This window comes from Phaeoacremonium minimum, assembly GCF_000392275.1.
Source record: "Phaeoacremonium minimum UCRPA7 unplaced genomic scaffold PA7_03_scaffold_331, whole genome shotgun sequence".
Lineage (NCBI taxonomy): Eukaryota > Fungi > Ascomycota > Sordariomycetes > Togniniales > Togniniaceae > Phaeoacremonium > Phaeoacremonium minimum.
The window spans coordinates 153957-174411 of record NW_006921235.1 but is presented as its reverse complement, the minus strand read 5'-3'; the positions used below and the strand labels follow the sequence as shown (position 1 = coordinate 174411).

The 20455-nt window shown below is 47.2% G+C and overlaps 2 protein-coding genes across 2 annotated transcripts; both read right to left on the bottom strand.

The window, feature by feature from the left end:
* Positions 1–3281: 3281 nt before the first annotated feature.
* On the bottom strand, positions 3282–3914 carry UCRPA7_4283 (putative gibberellin 20- protein; the record flags this gene model as incomplete). The annotated part of the gene is made up of 4 exons (XM_007916856.1): positions 3282–3351; positions 3405–3458; positions 3508–3646; positions 3695–3914. 4 exons carry the CDS (start codon positions 3912–3914, stop codon positions 3282–3284), a joined length of 483 nt encoding a protein of 160 aa, XP_007915047.1.
* Positions 3915–16502: 12588 nt separating this feature from the next.
* Positions 16503–20040, bottom strand: UCRPA7_4282 (putative h k atpase alpha protein; the record flags this gene model as incomplete). The annotated part of the gene is made up of 9 exons (XM_007916854.1): positions 16503–16824; positions 16879–17489; positions 17546–17894; positions 17953–18365; positions 18417–18657; positions 18709–18979; positions 19041–19151; positions 19724–19794; positions 19844–20040. 9 exons carry the CDS (start codon positions 20038–20040, stop codon positions 16503–16505), a joined length of 2586 nt encoding a protein of 861 aa, XP_007915045.1.
* Between the last annotated feature and the right edge of the window lie 415 nt (positions 20041–20455).

The following is a 20455-nucleotide window of genomic DNA, read 5'->3' as shown; positions in this document are numbered from 1 at the left end:
TGGTGGCAGCGCAAATCGGAAGAGGCCTGGATCAGCCCCATTAACAATCGCTGATGGAGCATTCCGCAAAGAGGGCAGAGAAGTGTGGTTCAAAGAAATGTTGTTGTCGGCCTCTGTAGATGCCTGGCGTGACCGTAGGTGCAAACTCTGATCGCGAAACGGCGTGGATGCTTCGTCTTGATCATGGGAAATAGGATGCCGTTGGCTTCTGCGTCCTGATGCAATGGGCAAGCGCTTGAAAGCCAATTGTGCCCAATCAGAAGGGAATCTGCCTGATCCGTCTCTGATTTCGAGGCCGGTAAACTCGCTCATGTCTGGGTGAAAGACACAACGGCCTGCCATTCCATTTTCAATGAATTTGAGTGTGAACTCAACATACTCTTCCACTGTGGCAGTGAGCCGAGTAGCGCCTGGCCACTGCTGCTGAAGTTGTCGTAGAGATCGTAGCGCCTGCTCAACGTCGGTGAGTGCCTCTTGAATAAAGTTTGCATCGTCAGAGCGCCTGATACACTGTAGCAAGATGACAGAGCTCGTGAAAACGTGCTGGGTATGGAATACGAGATCTGCACAGATAGGCATCAAGTTGATCATTTTGTCGGTAATTCGAATGCAATTGGTCGCTGCTCGCGCACACTGGAACAGCGCCTCGTTGTCTCGGAGAGGAGAAGGCCTGTGAGGATTGCCCATGAAGAAACGATAAAGCAGCAGAAGTGCACAGAAGTGGCCTGACAAGGCGATAAACTTTTCCACACAAAGCTGACCTTCAGTCGCGGTCTTTATAGGATCGGGGACTTCCTTAGAAGCCCATGTCTGCAATTCTGTATGAAGCCCAACAACAATTGACTCCATTTCTCTTGTCTTGCTAACATGGCGACCGGCTTTGACCGTTCGGACAGAGGCAACCGTGGTGAGAATATCGCCCAAAATGCGCCGTAAATTGAGTATTGCGACAAAGCCTGTGCTATCGTGACCATCTGTATTCTCGTCACCCCATGGAAGCTCAACGTCGCAATCTGCGTCTCTAATCCCTAGTGGCCGGCCAAGAGCAGCAGAAAGAGCTCGATCGAGTGAGTAGATGCACCACCAGGCGTACCGACGCCTTTCTTGATCTGCGCTCGAGAAACCTAATTGTGCTGCTGAGCGCTATGAAAGTTAGACATTGTGTATAGCTGATTTCACAGAAATCACTGGACAACTTACATGCAAACCTAGATCCTGCCCAAGTCCTACCGCTTGCCGTATTAGTATCCAAGCTTCTGCTTGACTTCCAATAGCGGATAAATAAGCCGCTTGGAGTATCAGAGTAATAATTGGGTTCAAACTTCGACGTGGGTAAGGTGGTGTCAATCTATTGAGACTCTGCCCTGCAATGCTTTGCACTCCACAATATTGAGCATTGAGAGGGTGGCACATAGTTGAAAGGGCAAAATAATTCGCGCCCAAATGCATGTCTCGATAAACGGCGAGGGACTCGTCGTTCTCAAAAGCCAGAATGTCTTTCGGAGTATTTAATGCAGCAACAGCTAGCAGCGCGTAAAGGACGGGTAGAAAGTCGGATTCGAGCGCGGCTTGCCCCGTGACTCTGTTTAAATTGGCGAGCCCAGCGTCGAAGTCACTTCTAGTCATGACAGGAAGAATGAAGTACATGCGATCATAGAATCCTGGAAGCAATAAGTTCACGAGGGTAAGAGATGGGATTTGGCCGTAAACGAAACTCTTGGCGATATCACTACTGTGATCGGTGGACTGTGGCGTCATTGCTTCGCAAATGGACGGTGCAGGTCCGAGAAAGTTGTTGTGATTGCCGTAGCCCTTCTGTTCTAATCCGCGATTAATATGTTCTCGAAATGGCATGCAAATATCGATCACACTCATAGTCGAACTGAGGCCAATGTATCTAAATAAGTCAGTATTGTCTTCGGGGATGACATACATTCCAACAACATACCTAAGTTGACCCCATTCGTCTGGGTGCAATTCGCCGTAGGCGTCCGCATATGTCGGCCGTCTACTGCGACGATGATCGATTTTTCGACGCTTTGAGTGGCGAACATTTCGATTGAAATCATTTGAATGCCTATTGTTCTCGTTCGGGATACATTGGACATGCGAAAGTGGTGGTGAAGGGGGGCAATGAAAGTCGTCCGCTGGTCCTGGAGCATCATTGAAAGCAATCTCATTCATTCCTTCGTTTGAGGCATCTATTTGCCCTGGAACGTTTTTAGTACTCTGTGATGTCTCGAATTTCGTCAGGATGTTAGTCAACATGCTCTCCATCTTCTGCAGACGTGTGTCCAACTGTTGAACATGTCTACAATTCAGAGACTGTGGTCAATACTGGGCAGATTTCACTTTCTCACTTTGGGCTAGGACTTACTCTTTCATCAGCCTTGCTCCTTCTACATCGCGGTAGACACACATAATGGAGCCAGCGCGGCAGCCACCACACACTTCATTGCCATCACATCGGATCTTGCGTTTACGGCACGACTCGCAGGCACGAGGAATACGCCTACGACGACGAACATCGCCAATCCTACGGAGATCAGAACTTCGCATCAATCATCCTTATTAAAAATGACATCTTACTGGTTTTGTGTGTCTTGGAATGATGCATTGTCCCCTTCCGCTGAGTCATCCCTGTCCGGAGATCTTGGATGCCTAGTAGCCTCATGATGAGAGCTGGCTGGTAGGACATCGTACGACATAGCTACCGTAAAGTGTGTTGTGTTAGCAAGGTCCGGTTTCGTTGAGACTGGATCTGTTCCGTTGTGGGAAACCCTTCCCAGACGTGGAATTGATGGACTGTACTGGTTCTAGTTCGGCTCTCTGTTATCATAGAAGTTGGTGGCCGGACGGCCATAGCCGACGGCGTCTGCAGGGCCGGTGATAACGGCAAGGCATCCGAATCATGCTAATAATTGTGGTTAGCGCTTAAAGTAGGCAAGAACCACTCATGCTCAATGCGCCGCCGCAATCCCAGTATGTTCCACGTAACGTAGTGAAAAGTGCGAAGGCGTCATGAAAACAATTTTTAATCAGAAAGTATCATTGCCAAATCGCATTGTATATTGTTCGCTAGGCGAGATGCATGGCACCAGCCGCTCAGCAATTGTGTATTAGGTGTCCATATGCTATCGACTAGGCAATATTCATTCAAACTTGATCTGCATGCTATATCTATCTCAAGGACGCCGGAGTAGTATATATGAAAAGCAGAACTATGCTATAATCAAATGGTAGGACGGCACATCCAATAAAATTCGAATCAACTTTTTTGTCTAATTCTTGACAGCAACCATCGCCGGGCCCTGCGCGATCCCGGTTGTTCCACTTCTGTTTCCCTTGTCCCTGCAAGGTTATTTCAGTGATAAGTCCTAATTCTGTCAATTGCGGAGACTCACGAGAATTGCGCGACGGTATAGCTTTGTATGTAATCACCGCACGTAATCGCAGGGCTGTGACATGTTAAGAAAAGCGACGAGCAACAGCAATTCATTGACTCACTATTTCTTCTGAGGTCCCTGGAACAGAAAGTCTTTTCTGCCTTGATTAAAATAAGCTATCGAATAACGGCTAGGAGATTCACCCTCCATAGCACGGACTCGATGATACGTGGCCTTAAATCGATCATCTGACCAAGACACTGTAACAAGAGTTAGATTGTTTCAAATGGAAGATTTACCGCACTTACTCAACATATCTCCAATATTCACAACTATGGGACCAGTCTTAGCTGGAAGAGGGAAGAAGGTATCTCCGATAGCCTTGCTATTGACATTCTCCCGGCCAGGGCAGATCTCAAGCCCATCGCCGCCGTCCCGCTGGAATAGGAGGGTAAGGCAGCCGACATCAGTATGAGCACCGGCGCCCCAGGTTCCAGGTAGGTTGTCTGAAGGAGGATAGTGGAGCATGCGGAGTCTACTGAGAGTATCGGGCTTCGTTGCGTCCATGGGCTCCTTGAAATAGTCTTCGGGGAAGTCGAGAGCCGTGGCAAAGCATTTCACTATAGCAGGTGATTGTAAGAATAGGCTTGAGATCAGGTATAGGTCAACTTACAAACTTTATGGGATACAACTCCACATTTGTTCATGAAGCTCTTCGTGGACTCCCTGAAACCAGGAACATCTTCTTCACTAGGCCAAGTGGATGAATGGCTGAGCCAGAGAGACTCTTTTTGGTCAGTCCCTGTGAGCCGACGAGTCTGGGCCTTATACTCCCAACCCAGTCCGAAGTTCAGGTCATAAGGAGTTCTGCTTTTCACATCTTTGGTCTGGTCGAAGAAGGATTTGGATATTCCAAACTGATAATTTATTTCTTCGATCGAAATCCCGTGATCAATCAGCATAAAGAAACCAGAATTCTCGGCTGCCTCAACGAGTTGAGTAGTAATTTCTTCCCTGCGAGCATCGAAGTCTGTAATATTAAGAGTCAGCAACAAAGGTAGGAATGCAGCCATGTGGCTTGCACCTTTAAGGGAAATGGTCGGAACCAGTCGGTCAACCACACTGATAGTCATATTGACGTTGTCCAACAGTAAGCCTAATCCTGCAGGACAGATGTGATCTAATCTGGTGATAGAATTTGCTCGAAGATTGCCGGCCAGATATCTTGTTTATTGTGTGAAGTTGTGAATGGGTTTACAATTAGAGGAGAGAACAATTGAGTCTTTGCTAAACACTGTGTTTCCGTGATCATGATCATCATCAACCCCGGATCGCGGACCGAGACCCGCCTGTGGCCCTTTGTGGTAACGGAACACAAACCGATCCTGTCCCGCCACACTACTGGTCTAGAACCAAAATGTCCAATTTAACGGACGTGCTCCGTTTAGGTGCGTAATGACTATTCCTCTCCTCATTCACAAAACATCCAGGGTTTGAAAGTCTACAAATCGCATCGATTACAGCCGTCCGTCAATTTGTTTAGTATTATATTGTGATATATCTTCAAGCATCACTAGAGTTTCTTTGCTTTCATCTTAGTCCCCACACTGCGTTTTCAAAGAGTCAGCTTTTCTACACCCTTAGATTTTTGGAACATGGCTGAGCGACTAGTTCCGGCTATCTCGCTGAAAGGTCAATCAGTCTTTCTCGATAAAAGAGTTGTTATACTAAGACGAACTCACAGATTTTGGCAATCGGAAGCAAGAGATCATAGCCCAGCTCGTCGATGCCGCAGAAAACTCAGGATTCCTAACCTTGGTCGATCATGGAATCACCATTGAGGAAATTCAGGCCCAATTCGCGATATCAAAGACGTTCTTCGACCTTCCACCAGAAACCAAGCTAAAAACCAAATTCGACTCAACAACCAGTCTCGGCTACGAATACAAAGTAAGGGCTTGCCATGTAAACGAGAACCTACAGGGTTAGTTTGACTCACAATGATAGGGCCAAAAACGTATCTCAACCGGCATCGATCAGAAAGAGTCACTTCTTATTCAACCTAACCACCGTAACTACTGGCCACCCGACGAGGATGTCCCTGACTTCCAAGTCACAACAGAAAGATTTCTGGCCAAATGTGCCACGATTTCGCAGCAAGTATGTAAGTAAAATTGCGAATTGCTTCCGTTAGTTGGACTAGAGGTTGAACTGACAACTTTCTCGTACAGTAGAATGTTTTGCCATTGCTCTTGGGTTTCCAGACAAATACTTCACAGAAGCCATGGATGCCTTGACACCCGATAGTCTCAATCAGCTTCGCTTTCTTCACTATTTTCCTTCGGAGAGTCAGGTCTCAGAATACGGCACCCGTACCTTCGGAGCTGGGACTCACACTGACTTCGGTTGTCTTACTCTCCTTTTCCAACAGAATGGCGGTGAAGGCTTGGAAATATGCCCTGGCCGTGAATCCCATACAAGCGGTGCTTTAGGAGATACATTCTTCCCAGTACCAGCTCAAACTGGACCTATTGTAGTCAATATTGGAGATATGCTCAGTAAGATCAGCCTGAAAATCTGATTGTTTAGTTGATCTCATAAGGAGGCAGTGTCATGGTCAGATGACCGTTTCAAGGCAACTTTCCACCGCGTCTGTTCTCCGAGAGGAACTTCACGCGATCGCTATTCGATTGCCTACTTCAACCAAGGTCGAGAAAGCTTCTTGTTCCAAGGGCCCCTTAAGAAATAGTAAGTTCTTGCACTCTTAACAAAATACCTCCTACTAACCCACGGCTAGTGAGCCAATAACCTGTGGTGACTATGTTCATCGAAAACTGGCATCTTTCTTTAAGTAAGAGCTCAGTCTCTAATAATATAGTATCACGACTAACCAAGAGCTAGATTGAAGGCCAAAGGTGAGAAAGGCAATATTGCGGTGGAAACTACTCAAGTTCCAGTTCTGGTCTCTGCTACAACTTAGCCAATTAATGCCAATATGTATCAGACTATCAATCTTAATCGAATGAACTAAAAAGAATTCTCGCTGGAAATACCCTTGTTGAAAGAAACTGTTTTTTCTATGTTATTACTCGGGGCCTTTGCGGTCATTGAAAAGAAAATCTTGTATGTTGGTGTCCCTGGGTATGATTATCAAGATCGATGGATTCGGTTATCAAGAAATTGAAGTTGTCCTCATTCTTCTTGGAAATCTTTGATAAATGACCAAAAGTCCGAATTTGACAAAAGAGCGTTTCAAGTTGTTACGTGCTGTGTGATATTCGTGCTAACGTGTTATAGCTAACCAAGCCAACAGCTCCATTCAGAATCTCCCCTTATCGCTATATCAAGAAATAGGCATACAACCTCCCCATAACACTCATGGCATCAACACCTTGGAATCTACTGGCTGTCACCCCACCTTCCATGATGGCATCCTTTCGTTACAGTGGATATCTGAAAGACGACAGTTGCCAGTCAGTCAAGTCCGAAAATTCTTCGTTTTCGACGTGAGCATGCGCTACTCCATCTGTTCAAAGCACGTCAGCTCGTGTGCCTGGAACTTCTCGAAAAGACCTACTTTGAGCATCAACGGCGTCCTGCTTGTCTCGTTTGTAATTCCAGTATTTGTGAGTTAAGCCCCAACTAGCAAATAGAAGGGTGCAAAGTATCAAGAAGGCCAACATAGTGTATTTTGCAGTCTACATTTTCAAAATTTTAGTGTGTCTTACATCGGCATGAATATGGTATTCAATGCTTACGTAGTAATTAGGTGCATCTGAAGCCCTGTAGGTCTGTGGCCCGAGGAAATTTCCCACTGTATATCCAAGCTGATAAGCAGCTGTGAAGGCGAATTTCTTTGTAGTTCCAGAGACACCCGCCGTCATCATGGCAGCCATGAAAGGCACACAGTTCGCGACTAAATGAGATTGTACGGTCAGTAAGTAGTATCCCGGTGTAGTCTAATTTTCAATGCTCACATTGTATGGTGAGAACATAACCGCCATAGCGAGCGCCGTAGTTGGCTGCGGGGATCGCAAGCATCATTATACAGCCAATACATGACAAAAGAAATACGCTGCATCCCGCGATTGTCCTGTTGGTATACTTTGCAATGATGAAAGCAACGAGTATAACAACCACTGAAGCTCCTCCACTACCCATATTAAGAAGCGTTGCCTGGGATGTGGTGAAGCCGAAGTTGGCAATAATGGTCGGACCTATTTAATTGTTTAGTCTGGTGAAACAGTCAAATATCACTGTAACATACCGAAGAGACTAACTCCACCCAGTGGTAATCCAAGAGACACATCAAGAAGAAAAATTATCCAGAAACGGATATCTATGAAGGCTTCCTTGAGTTGTGACCAGTTGAAACGCCAAACCTCAGTGCCAGTCTTATTGCTTCTGACTCTCTCAAGGGCGATGAGTTTCTCTTCTTCGGTAAGCCACCAGGCATCTGTAGGCGATTGAGCCAAAAAGAAAAAGCAAATGGCCCCGATGATGCTCGTAATGCCACCGTACAAAATGAAGAGGCCTTGCCATCTGAAGCCTGCTGCTTGATAGATTGCCCAGCTACAGAAGCCGCTGACAACATTGGCAAATCCATAGCAGGTATACCAGATGGTCAGTCGAGTCACTTGTTCTTTCTTCGTGTACCAGGAACCGAAGATTATGATTGCTGCAGGGGCTGTGTACACTTCGAAGAAGCCGAGGAAGAAGCGCAGTGTACCGAGCCCTGCAAAATTGCTACACGCAGCATGTAGCATCTCAACGACTCCCCAGATCATACAGACAATTCCAAAAACTTTAGCAAGAGGGAAGTGTTGCATCAAATACATGGCTGGGACATCTCCAGCAAGATATCCGAAGCTAGGGTAGGTAGGCATCAGCATCTTTGCGAAATATTAGATCCAAGCGACTTACTATACAAGTGAACCAAGCCAGGAGTATTCGCTCGCTGTAAGATGAGTGTCCGCTTTGATGCCCATAATAGCTGCGTAAGACAAACTGTTTTTGTCCTATAAACTATTAGTTAGCCAGGTCCATGAATGTTTTCTCTTGTCAACACATACTATCAACATGAAAATATAGACAGCATAGATCATCGGCAAAATTCTCATATCAATTTTCCATAAAACTCGCCTAGCTTCAGGAGAATTGGGGTCCAAATCGACGTGATTGTGCGAAAGCAGGGCTAATGCTTTATCCTTATGGGCTGCTTTCACATCGACACCTGCACTAGCTAGTGTTTTGTCGGAGATCTCTAGCACCTCTCCCTACACAGCAATTCTTTTAGTCGCAGAGCACGAGTACATGGTTGTTAAACTCACATTTTCAGTATCAGTTGTAGCAGAAATCTCGACCTTTGATTCCGCCATGTTCGTAGTACTCTGTTTGCTCATCTCTGAGATTAGACACACTCAAGGCAAGTTGAGCATTCAAATATATCTTCCTCTCACTTGTAACGAATCAGCAGCACACTGCTCATATTAATCTCTACAAATGTTAGATCGCAAGTGTTCTTATCGCTCCTATCTTTGCTAGCGTGATGACGGCCCTGTCGTCGGTTCCCATCCGGTATCAGTGCCATGACTGGCCTAGCCTAGTCACTAGAAGATCGGCCACTCCACATTCAAAATCGTCTATAGAGGTCCAATGAAAGATTGCCGTTTAGGTCGGATTGTTAATCCGAATTGTGCAGAGGCATATTGAAGCATAGTTGCTAGGAGACATCCAGCCTTATCACTCGACAGCTATGTCAATTTCCAAACAGTTTCATCTCGTTGTGGGTCTGATAGGCCGACCTAAATTAACAGAGAAGCTTATATCTCGTGATCTGGAGATCCAAATGACAACGGCAAAGTAGGCAATCCTCTAAAGACGTGCCAAGGTCGGTCGGGCTTTCTCTTTATCCTCGAGAGTTTTAATCGCTTCTCCCAGTGCCACATCCGCCTAAAAAGCGTATAATTTAGTCAGATTGCCGTTGCAAATGACCCAAGGAATACAGTAGCTTGGCTCACCTCGTAATAATACATCCAGTTATGTTTAGGGTCCCATACACCCTTGATCCGAGACTCGATCTCCTCCAAAGGTTGAAGCGGCGGCGATATAAATTTCAATTCTGACTCGGCAGCGCCGAACTCGTCCAAAACATCATATAGGCCCTTATAGTGAGTAGATCGCACATTGTCGAACAATTCAAGTGCACTCTTCAACGATCTATCTGATGATCGTGCCCATTGTATGGCTTCTCCGAGTACATAAGCATCTTCCAGAGCGAAACCTGCACCAGCACCAAATGCCCCTGATAAAGGGTCTGATGCATCACCGATGAGCACTACAGAATCATGATTAATAACCGTTTCCAATCTCGGCCCTGCAAAGAAATCGTAGCGTTGGATGTTGGACACCTGTCCAAGTAATTGCTTCACTGGTGGACAAAACTCTTTAAAGCTCTCTACGAAATGCTGAATTGATGCATCTCTACCCCAACTAGAGCGATCATCTGCGTCAGGCTCTCTTATTCTTGCTGTTATTTCGAACTCGTCACCTCCGAGAGGACATGTATAGACCCATTTTGAGTCGGTTCCGTGCCAGAATATCACAGCTTCTGGTAGGCCGTTGATATCGAGAGCGAGAGATTTCTTCACTAAGGTTCGATAAGCTGTCCAGCCAGTGTAGGCCGTGGCATGCTCTGGAAAGGCAAACTTGCGTACGACCTGTTTTGAAAGGAGGATAGGTTAGCTTGAAGCTGAATGTTATCTAATCATGGGCTTACTTACTGATCGGATGCCATCTGCGCCTACTAGAAGGTCAACCTCGTCGATAAATCCGTCCTCAAATGCAATGTGCAGTCTACCAGACTCCAGCCGTTTCACGTGTGTCAACTTGCTTCCAAGCCGAATGTGCTTTTGGTTCACTTCTCGGAGCAAGGCTTGCTGTAATTTTGCCCGGTGGATTCTACATGGCTGTCTATGAGGAGGCGTGTCTGTACGAGGGAAGGAGCTCTGTACGAGGTGCCCAGTTCTTCCATTACTTCCATAGGGCGTTAGCTATTATTCTGCATAGCAACCTTGGAAGCTCACCGATGTTGAGTGTAGTGCCCATCAGCTGGCCGAAAGAAGTCACTCGACTTGAGGTGTTGGGCTGCATTCATATGTTCCAACATCTTCCAGGTGTTGCGTTGAATCGTCAGTCCATTACCAATCTCGCTCACTTCAAGCTTTTTCTCATAAATTCTCCATTCAATAAAAGATTTCTTTGAAAGCTCAATGGCAGCACCCAGACCAGCCGGACCAGTGCCAATAATGGCGACTTTGAGCTTCGACTCTGATCGAGCGGGCTGTGCCATTTGGCCTTTGCAATCTTCAACGTACAGTAAAAAGTTGGCACCCTAGTGTTGATCAACTAGTGTATGTTAATTTTGTTTTACAATGCTGGCTTGGATTATGCACCTTTGCGTTATTTATATGATAAACTAGTAATCAAGCAGTTACGGCACTGTTAGAACCATTTTGCTTTCGAAGTGAATGTGAGTAGAAAGTCATCCGATTACGCCCCTGTATTTTCAACGCTGCATGTGGCTATCCCAAGTGCATTTGTGTGAGTTAATACATTGGCCCACTATGGATGGTATCATGCACGCAGCTTTCACGTTTGTCTAATCATTTCCGTCGGCCCTCCGAAAAGGATGAAGATAGAGACCTAGTTGGAATGTGGAGGAACCGCCATCACGCCTTACAAGTCAATTCTCGCGTCTAAGGATGCAACAGCCAGTTAAACTGGTATCGTCACAACCGAAACACTATGGCTTACAAGAAAATAACTAGTATGTATCAGTGAGTGGATCTTTGCCTTTTTACAGAGGCTCTTCCATGGTCGCTCTTTGAACTTCTAGCTCCACATCGTGCTCCGTCAACCATTGACTCAAAGGATTGCGTTCCTTGAATCTCCGCACCCACTCCTCTTCGTTCTTGCTGGCCTCGGCTACGTAAATTGCACTCTTTGTATCTAGTTCCATCTGCTTCTCAACTCGAGTTAAAAAAGGCAAACGCGCCGCCTGAAAAATCCTGAGAGCTCTTGGCACATTGTAATTTCCGTCAACGGCGCCGCTGCTTTCTCGACTAGCTTCCAATGCACGAGTAAGAGCCCAGCAATCTCCAAAACCCATTGCGGCGCCAGCTCCAAACGCTCCGGCGGTGGGATGCGCAGCGTCTCCGACAAATGCAATGCGGTCATCCCTGCTCAAAGCTTCCAACCATGGACCCGAATCAAGTGGGTATGCTTCTATATCATCGATAATGTTCAATACTTTAGTAATCACCGGGTCCCACCCCTTATAGCATTCCCGCAAACGTTGAAGTCCATCTGCCCCTACGGAATGTTCCCATTGAAGTGTAGCTGCATATTCTGAAGTCTCGCGCCTGATGATGACCACACCATACTGTCCCAATCCAAGTTCTGATAGAAAGACAACTTCCCCGTCTCCTCTCCAAGCAGATGAGTCGTCATGAAAACCTTCAATGCCTTGAAGCCGTGATATGGGGAAAACGGTCCTGTATGCTACCGCGCCTTTGAATTTGACAGAATGATTCGGCCAGTATTTACTCCTGAGCGCCGAATAAATGCCGCCTGCGGCAATTATCAAGTCGAAAACTTCCGACTCTTAACCGTCTTTGAAAACAAGCTTGGCGCCTTGGTCAGCGGGGTTTATGTCCACAACACGCCGTCCGTACTTCGTCGAACCTTCAGGTATGTGTTTCCGGATCAGCCTCAGGAGGGGCCAGCGGTGTGTGCGCGCTTGAACGAAATCTTCTCGTAATTCCTCGGATGAGTAACGCCGTAACAGGGAGTCACCCGTTCGCCAGTGGCGAGTCACATATACACCACCATCTGATGGTCGATAGACGATATCGTTGATTTCCGAGGGAGGAATGAGTTTTGTTAGCACTTTCAGGCCCGTCACGGTCAGACTGACCCAAGCTCCAGCTTCTCGGGCTATGGCTGACTTTTCGTATGCAACTATCTCAACATTTGGTAATCGTGAAAGGGCCAAGACCGCAACACTGCCAACCAATCCTGCCCCGACAACTCTGCTCATAATTAGCCCCATATCGAAAGGAAATGGCAGAAATCTTATGCTATACGTAAAGGTTCTATTGTAGACGAGGCTGTGCTTGCCATTTCAATGTTCCCATTCACGGTCATTACGAAGAACGCCCCGTTTTGTAGGCGACGCTGCTCTGTACCCAGTGTTATTCTTACGAGGTCTCACCAGTCTCAGACAAGGCTAGATATGCCGTCGTGACCATGGCTTTATGGCAATAGTGGCTTTGTATCAATCACTGGGTAATCATATAATGCCGATCTCGCAGAGCACGAGCTCAATCAATTAGATGCAAAATCTTGACTCAGGAAACAGGTGCCATCGTGCCTCTCCTGTTCCAGTTATCGGGTCCAACCAGGTGGAGACAGCTATTTGGTTCCCGGGTCCATGGAACCGAAGAACGTGGGTAAGTCTCTTCGCTCATACCACATTAAAATGGCGACAGGTTCTCTCTAGGGCCAGAAAGCACCATCAGTCCAGTAGAGTGATGCATTGTTTACTACTGCATTAGTTGGGTTACTTTCTCCTTCTCCAACCAATCATCTCTTTGGGGCCAGAGGCCTTGCATGTCGCTCTCCCTTCTCTCCATGCTTAAGATGTCTAGTCAACATTACGTGCATGGCCAACCCTTCTTGACGATTATCGGTGACTAGAAATTACACGTGGGAACGTTGATCTCCATATAAGTCACTCGCGGTTTTCCACTACTCTACCCATACTTTCCCGTGCTATTCCCCAACCATTCCCCCCTTTGTCATCCCAAGTCTACAAGTACTATTAAACATTTTAACCTTGAATCGTCATTCCATAATCATGGTTTCAGAGCAGGAAACCAATCACCCGGTGACTTGGTACCGAGGAACCATCTTCTCGGCGATGATGGTCGCAGCCACGGCGTTTACATGTCCGGGCATATTCGGCGCGCTGAACGGAATGGGTGCTGGTGGCGGTGCGAGTCCCGATGTCTCGAATGCCGCCAATGCAATCGTCTTTGCCGTCATCGCTGTTGGGTCCCTTTTTGCGGGTGCAATTTGTAACCAAATTACCCCTAAATGGACACTTGTGGTGCGTAATATTGGCCTAGTAGAAGACGCTCTGATTGCAACTAATCCTCGGGGTGCACAGATCGGAACACTTGGTTATGCACCGTATGCTGCGGGCTTCTACGTTGTAGACCGCTACAAGGTGGATTGGCTACTCCTCTTTGGTGCAGTTACATGTGGCATATCAGCATGCTTCCTTTGGGTGGCGAGTGGCGCGGTCTTCCTTGGTTATACGGAAGAGAATAGAAAGGGTCTTGCCAGTATGTTCGCTCTGTTACTCTCAGAATATTTCACCGCAGTGGACGGTTGCTAATGGGGATTCCAACTAGCCTCCCTGAAGTTCTCTTTCCAAAACTTAGGGGCATCTATCGGTGGCATTGTGAGCCTAGCATTGAACGTTGAGCGAGCATATCGAGGCTCCATCAGCAATGCGACCTATATTGTGCTTGTAACCATAATGTGTTTAGGCTTTCCATTTGCGTTGGCGATGCCTACTGCTCCGAAGGTCCAGCGTACCGATGGTCGTAAGGTCCATCTGACCAAGGCTGCATCCCTGGCCAAGGAATTTCGTGTTCTCGGAGTACTTATAAAGAATCCAACTGTGCTAGCTTTGATTCCTCTCATGCTTTATGCTCAGTGGTTTCTTTCATATCAGTGGCAGTTTAATTACGCATACTTCACTGTTCGGAGCCGCGCTTTAAATTCGCTCTGCTTCTACCTTGGCGGGTTTGGTGCGTCTTTAGCTCTTGGGCAGTTTCTTGACTGGACTCGGTTCAGCCGCCCAACCCGAGCCAAGGCGGGATTTTGGATTGTCCTTGTCACTTCTGGGTCATCCTGGATAATTGGGCAAGCCGTGCAGGCTCGTTATAGTCGTACTCAGCCAACGTTAGATTGGGCGGAACCAAGCTTTGGTCTGGGCTGTTTTGTCTTTTTACTATGGGGTATCTCAGATCCGCTGTAAGTACTCCTACCCAATTCTGCCTATCAAACTAGGTGACAGTGAGCACTTCTAACATGTGTTTATATTCAAGTGTCACCACTTACAAATACTGGATTGTCGGCAGCTTGACAAACAACGTTAGCGAGACTGCTTTCCTCTCAGCGCTCATCAACGCTGTTGGTTCTTTAGGCTCCACGTTCGGCTTCGTAGTGTCTAAGATGAAGTTCGACTACAATGGCGCCTGCGCTCTTAACCTCGCATTATTCTGGCTCTCAATGCCTAGTCTTGCCTGGGTTGTCTACACAAAGGTTCACGAGACCTCCCATGGCACCAGCTTGACCGGCATTGCTGAGGTTCAAGATGTACAAGAGGACTCTTCGTCAGCTGACGCACCAGCACCAAAAACGGAAAATGGTAAAACATCACTACAAATTAAAGAGAAGAATCTCATTGTGTAGTCATCCTTCATCCGTAATTGTTGATGGGGAAATGAACGAGCATTACTCGAGGGAAGATGTCGTCTTCTGGTTTCCATTGGGAATGCATGACAGCTTACTACTTTATCGAATAACAAAACAATGCATGCTAGATGAATTACAAATCGACTGAAGAATATAAGAACTTGTATCGCTTTGAGATATGTGACCATGGATTGATCCTTCCTTTCAGTTATACAGTGCTCTCCACCAAGCCCAAGAAGCTAAACCACCAAAAGCAAACCAGTGGCCGAAGGCTTTGTACCTCAATTTCTCGCCACCATGAAACCAAATAATGAAACCATCCCCAAGGCCTGCAAGAGCAAGAATAGCAGCGAATGCCGTGACTGCTGCTTCGTTGCCTTGATACTGAAATGCTACGAGAGCCAGTCCATAGGTTCCTTCCCGAATACCCTTGAGCGACATCGATATCGTTGTAGCATCGGCGCTTGAATCTGCGATTGGTTTATTGTTTTGGAAAGTGGACGGCGGTGACGGCGCCCCGATCGGAAGGCCGAAACGACCATATTCTTTCTTCGGTGCGAAGAAACAATTCAAGCTCAGGCCGATGCTTCCGATGCCTATGATGTATGCTGGTAGTGGAGAAAAAGCAGCCATCCTATCAATCGCAGGTCTTGCTCTAGGTATCGAAGCAACCTTTCGAGTAAGTCTCAAAGAGTCTAGATTGTAGGGCAGACTTTGTATGCGAAAGAGATCAGTGATCTTGTCTTTTTATCAGGTCATTGAGGAAATCTGGTTGTAAAAATGATGAAAGTAATAGGTAGGCGAATAATGATCGGCACAGAACAAGCTCGGATTCATTACCGACTTCCGGCGGCGCATGAACGAAATATCAAATAACTAACGTGACATCTTTAGAGTGGCAGGATTATCGCTTTTGCGGGGCATGGCATCGCAATAACTGCGTGTCAGCATCGGAATGACACTGTATACTCGCATTCTCTGAACGAAAAAGTGTTTTAGGACCTGTGTCTAGTCTTTGCGGCGTTGAAGAAGAACAGGTAGTAGTCATTCAGACTTATCTGACAAAAATAGCACCAAAGAAAAATCCATTGCAATCAACGGCATCGGGAATCCTTAGATTGCCTCACCAGCAAATAATTATTCCCAACATACTTACCTACAACCCCTATATCATGAAGACTTCCAATCCTTTCTGCAACTTAAGACTGTCTTCATCGCTTCACCAAGCCACCCTTGCAAGCAAGCCTCGGGGCCATTGTCTAACAAAAAATTTCCTCGCCTCATCCAAAAGCAATATCCCCAGGCCGAACGTCATGGGTAGGAACCAATGTTCTACTGGAACATCGGCAGTGCCTAGCACGTCCTGTAGACGAGGAATGTACAGCCAGAAGAATGCCATGACGACAGCAAACAGAATAGCCGGGAAGAGCCACAGATTCTGCGTGCGTTTATTGAAGATAGGAGGGTGCTGGAAGATAGAAAGACGCCTCGTGCGCACGGCTAGTAGGTTGAACCATTGCCTAGGAGAACGTTAGTAATTACGGTGATGGCTAACGTGCATTGACCTTACATTACGACTAGATTGACAAAGTAGATTGAGCTAGCCTCATTGAGCTTCTGTGTATAGTAGTCTGGATCGATGTCACTCGGCAGGTTACCGAATGAGAACCACTGAGCCGTGAATGGAATTCCCTTGCGCTGCATATACCAATATGACATTGCAAAAGAGGCCGTTGTCTCAAGCATACCCACAAAGCCGTAGCTCTGTAGAATGAGCTTCCAGTCAACAAGCCGGTCAGTGCCAATCTTCCTTGGACGACGGCTGAGGACATCGGCTTCGGGAGCTTCGTACGCAAGAGCAGTAGCAGCCAAGCAGTCGGTGAAGCAACTAGAATAGCTCCGTTAGTATTACTCCCACATAAAAAAAATCAAGAATATTCACCAGATGATAATCATTAAGAAGCTGCTCAGAATCTGAGGCAATCCGAACGCGACATTCGTCATGACAGGCCAGAACTCGCTGAAACTTCCTGCAGGAAGCAGGTAGGCGATCGTCTTCTTCAAGTTGTCAAACATTGTTCGGCCAAACCGGACAGCCTCGACGACGCTAGCAAAACTCTCGAGAAGAACCATATCAGCAGCCTCGACAGCAATGTCGCTACCACTGCCAACCGCAATGCCGACATCTGCTGCTCTCAGGGCAGGTGCGTCGTTAACACCATCACCTGTCATTCCGACGACGTGGCCACGAGATTGTAGCTCTCGCACAATGCGAAGTTTCTGCTCAGGGGTCGTTCTCGCGAAGACGACTTCGCTATAGGAGTTCGACAACTGATCCCACTGAGCGTCATTAAGAGCAATGAGGTCGCTACCGCTAACGACGATAGAGGTCGGGGCCGCGTCTTCGAGCCTATCTTCTCCGACTGTGACGGTCTTGCTGTCGGTGGGATTCCGTGAAAGAGCAGAAACATCAGCCACAGCTGACGTGTCGTTAGTGATGATTCCGCATTCTCTAGCGATAGCTCTAGCGGTAAGGGCGAAGTCGCCAGTAACCTAACATTGTGATTAGTAAGTAGATTCGGATTGAATGCAAGACAAGTATGACGTACCATGAAGATTCTGATACCAGCACCTTTCAAAGTCCTAATGACGTCTGGGATCTCAGGCCGAGGAGGGTCGACGATAGCAACCAAACCGACCAGAGTCAATCCAGACCTGGCTTGGGTAAGCATTTCAGTCTCGAAGGCAGATGAGATAGTTGACGCCTTGACTGAGTCCCTCGAGATAGTCTTATGAGCAAGCAGAAGCACTCGTCGGCCTTTAGCTGACCACTCGTTCTTCATGATCTCAATCTTCATACGAGCTGCCTCGTTCATGGGGTGAGATGCGCCAGAGCTCCCAATATAACGAGAACATCGATCAATCAGTATCTCAGGGGCACCTTTGATAGTAAGAAGCCTGCGCTATGTTAGTAGGCCTTTTAGGGAGAGGTTAACCATTTGATGGCTTCACTCACATATCACCGGCTTCAAACACCGAAGCAGCATCAGTAGGCATAGCATCTCGAACCCCTTCTCGGTTGGCAAGCCCTAGCACCCTTATCATGAATTTGTTCTTGCTATTGAATGCGAGGTCAAATTTCGACTGCCAGAAACGCTTCAGCTCAGACACCAGTCCAAGAGTCTCGGCAAAGCGTAGAATAGCCTGATCAGTGGCATCGCCGTGAATCTTTCGTTCAGAGATGGGCAGATGTCTAGTCGCCGCATCGAATTCTCCAGCGTTACAGAGACCGGCAACAGTTCGCAGCTGCTCAATGGCGTTGCTGGCCAGCTCCGTGCTGGTATTGCGATCAGCAATGAGTCGGTCTCGCGCTTCATCTGCAGTCATTTTCTCTACACCGACGGCGCAGTCTGTCACGATCATTTTGTTCTAGATATAATGGTTAGTTTATTGCCAGCATATCAAGTCAAGGTGACTTACCGCAGTCAGTGTTCCGGTCTTATCGGAGCAGATGACCGACACTGCTCCGAGGGTCTCAACAGTCTTGAGAGATTTGCAAAGGACTTTATTCTTTCGCATCATATTGGCGCTGATCGTCAGACTTGCTGTCAACGCAACAGGTAGACCCTCTGGAATGAAAGCAACTGCAACGGAGACACAATCGACAATGAGTGTTGGCACATTGATCCAATTGGGATATTCTCTCCTCAGCCAAGCAGCCCTGCGGATTTCAGTCAATATTTTCAGCAGATATATTGGTTATTGCGCTTACCAAAGAATAATGACAAGAATAATCATCAAGCCCATGATAGAACAGATGATATACACGAAATTCAGGACTTCTCTCTCCAGCGTTGATAAGCCGGTTTTAGGCTCGTTGGTAAGCTTGGCTATCCTGCCAAAGACAGTCCGGTTTCCAGTCGCGACGACGATGGCGATGCAAGTTCCAGAGACACAATGCGATCCTTGTAAGCCAATACATTTGGTCTCGAGATAATTCTTGTCTGTCGACTCAATCTCCGCAGACAATGGAACCGATTCACCTATGCACATTCCCTGGCTGAGCTCGCGTTTTCAATATATGCAAGGTAGGTTAAGGCTCACCAGTAAGAATTGATCGATCAAATTTCGCGTCAGATGAGACTTGGACAAAACGCACATCTGCAGGAAGCTTGTTGCCTGCCTTGACAAGCAGAACATCTCCAGGTACTATTTCTGCAGCGAGAAGCGTTACCTGAGCCCCATTCCGCAGCACATGACACTCCTCAGGCAGCATTGTCTTGATGGATGCCATGACACGCGACGAAGACCAATCTTGCCACAGGTTGAAGGCAGCTTGAATAAAGAAGACAGCGAGAAGGACGATTGCCAGTGCCAAATTTGCGGGAGCAGGAGGGTTGCCCAGAGGCTTCCAGGCGACGAAGACAAGGATTGATGCTACGAGCAACACGGATCCGAAGCCTTTGAAGAAGTATCCAAATATTTTTCTGAAGCGATGAGTTTGAGGAGGCGAAGGGGCGTTCTTGCCATATTGTTCCACTCGCCGGCGTATTTGATCATTTGACAAGCCGTCTTGAATCGAGGTGGACAAACGTCGAGCAACTTCATCAATGGAGATAGTGTGCCATTCGAGATCCGCGAGATCTAATAAGACATGTGCTGTTAGTTACGAGATACATGCCTTGCATCACTGTGTTTTCTATACAGTAACTCTCTGCCTACACATGTATATATGTCATGCAGAATGACACAGTGTGACGCAAGATGAGAAGGTTAGCGATACTCACCAGTGACAGCTGCGCCCTTGACACCCTTGGCAATAGCATTCTTGCGATTGTAGTCATCGATATCAATGGAACTATATCATTAGAATTGTAATGGTCGGCATGCAGTACGCAGGAACTTACAGCGTCCGATACTGGATAGGAAGAGCAGCCGATGGATCGATAGGGCCAGAGGTGGAATTTACGCTATGAATAGACAACGAGCCTTGGGAAAGACCTCGGCGTAGACGGGGACGACCCTTGGTAACGGCCTCTTCATCCTGCCACTGGAGTCGATCTCCAGGACGTGCTTTAGCCGCAGATTCGTCAGGATCCATCATGATTGGCGAGTTTGAAGGAGGTCGATGAGCAACAGAGCAGGTGAAAGGGTTGGACAAATGATACACTGTTGGCAAATATCTGGGAGAGTACACGGCGGAGGGAGCTTTATACTGGAGGGTGACCCAGGAGTATAGTCAACCTAGTGTTCTGGCAAGACCACGAAGCAAATGCGGCAAGGTGGCTTGCTACCAACGGTGCAAGTAACTCCCAAGTGCAGTTGCCAGCACAAGAGGCTCTTCAGGCTACCTTGCCCGAGACTACACAACTATGTTACCCGATAGCAATCTCCAGTTGGCGGACCATTCCGGTAAGGGCAGCTACTACTACTGTTGCACAGCCAACGTTCCTTGTCTGGGCATAGAGCAGCCGCCGAAGGTGACGCACATTACTCGAGTTTCCAGTAGCTCAGGATGC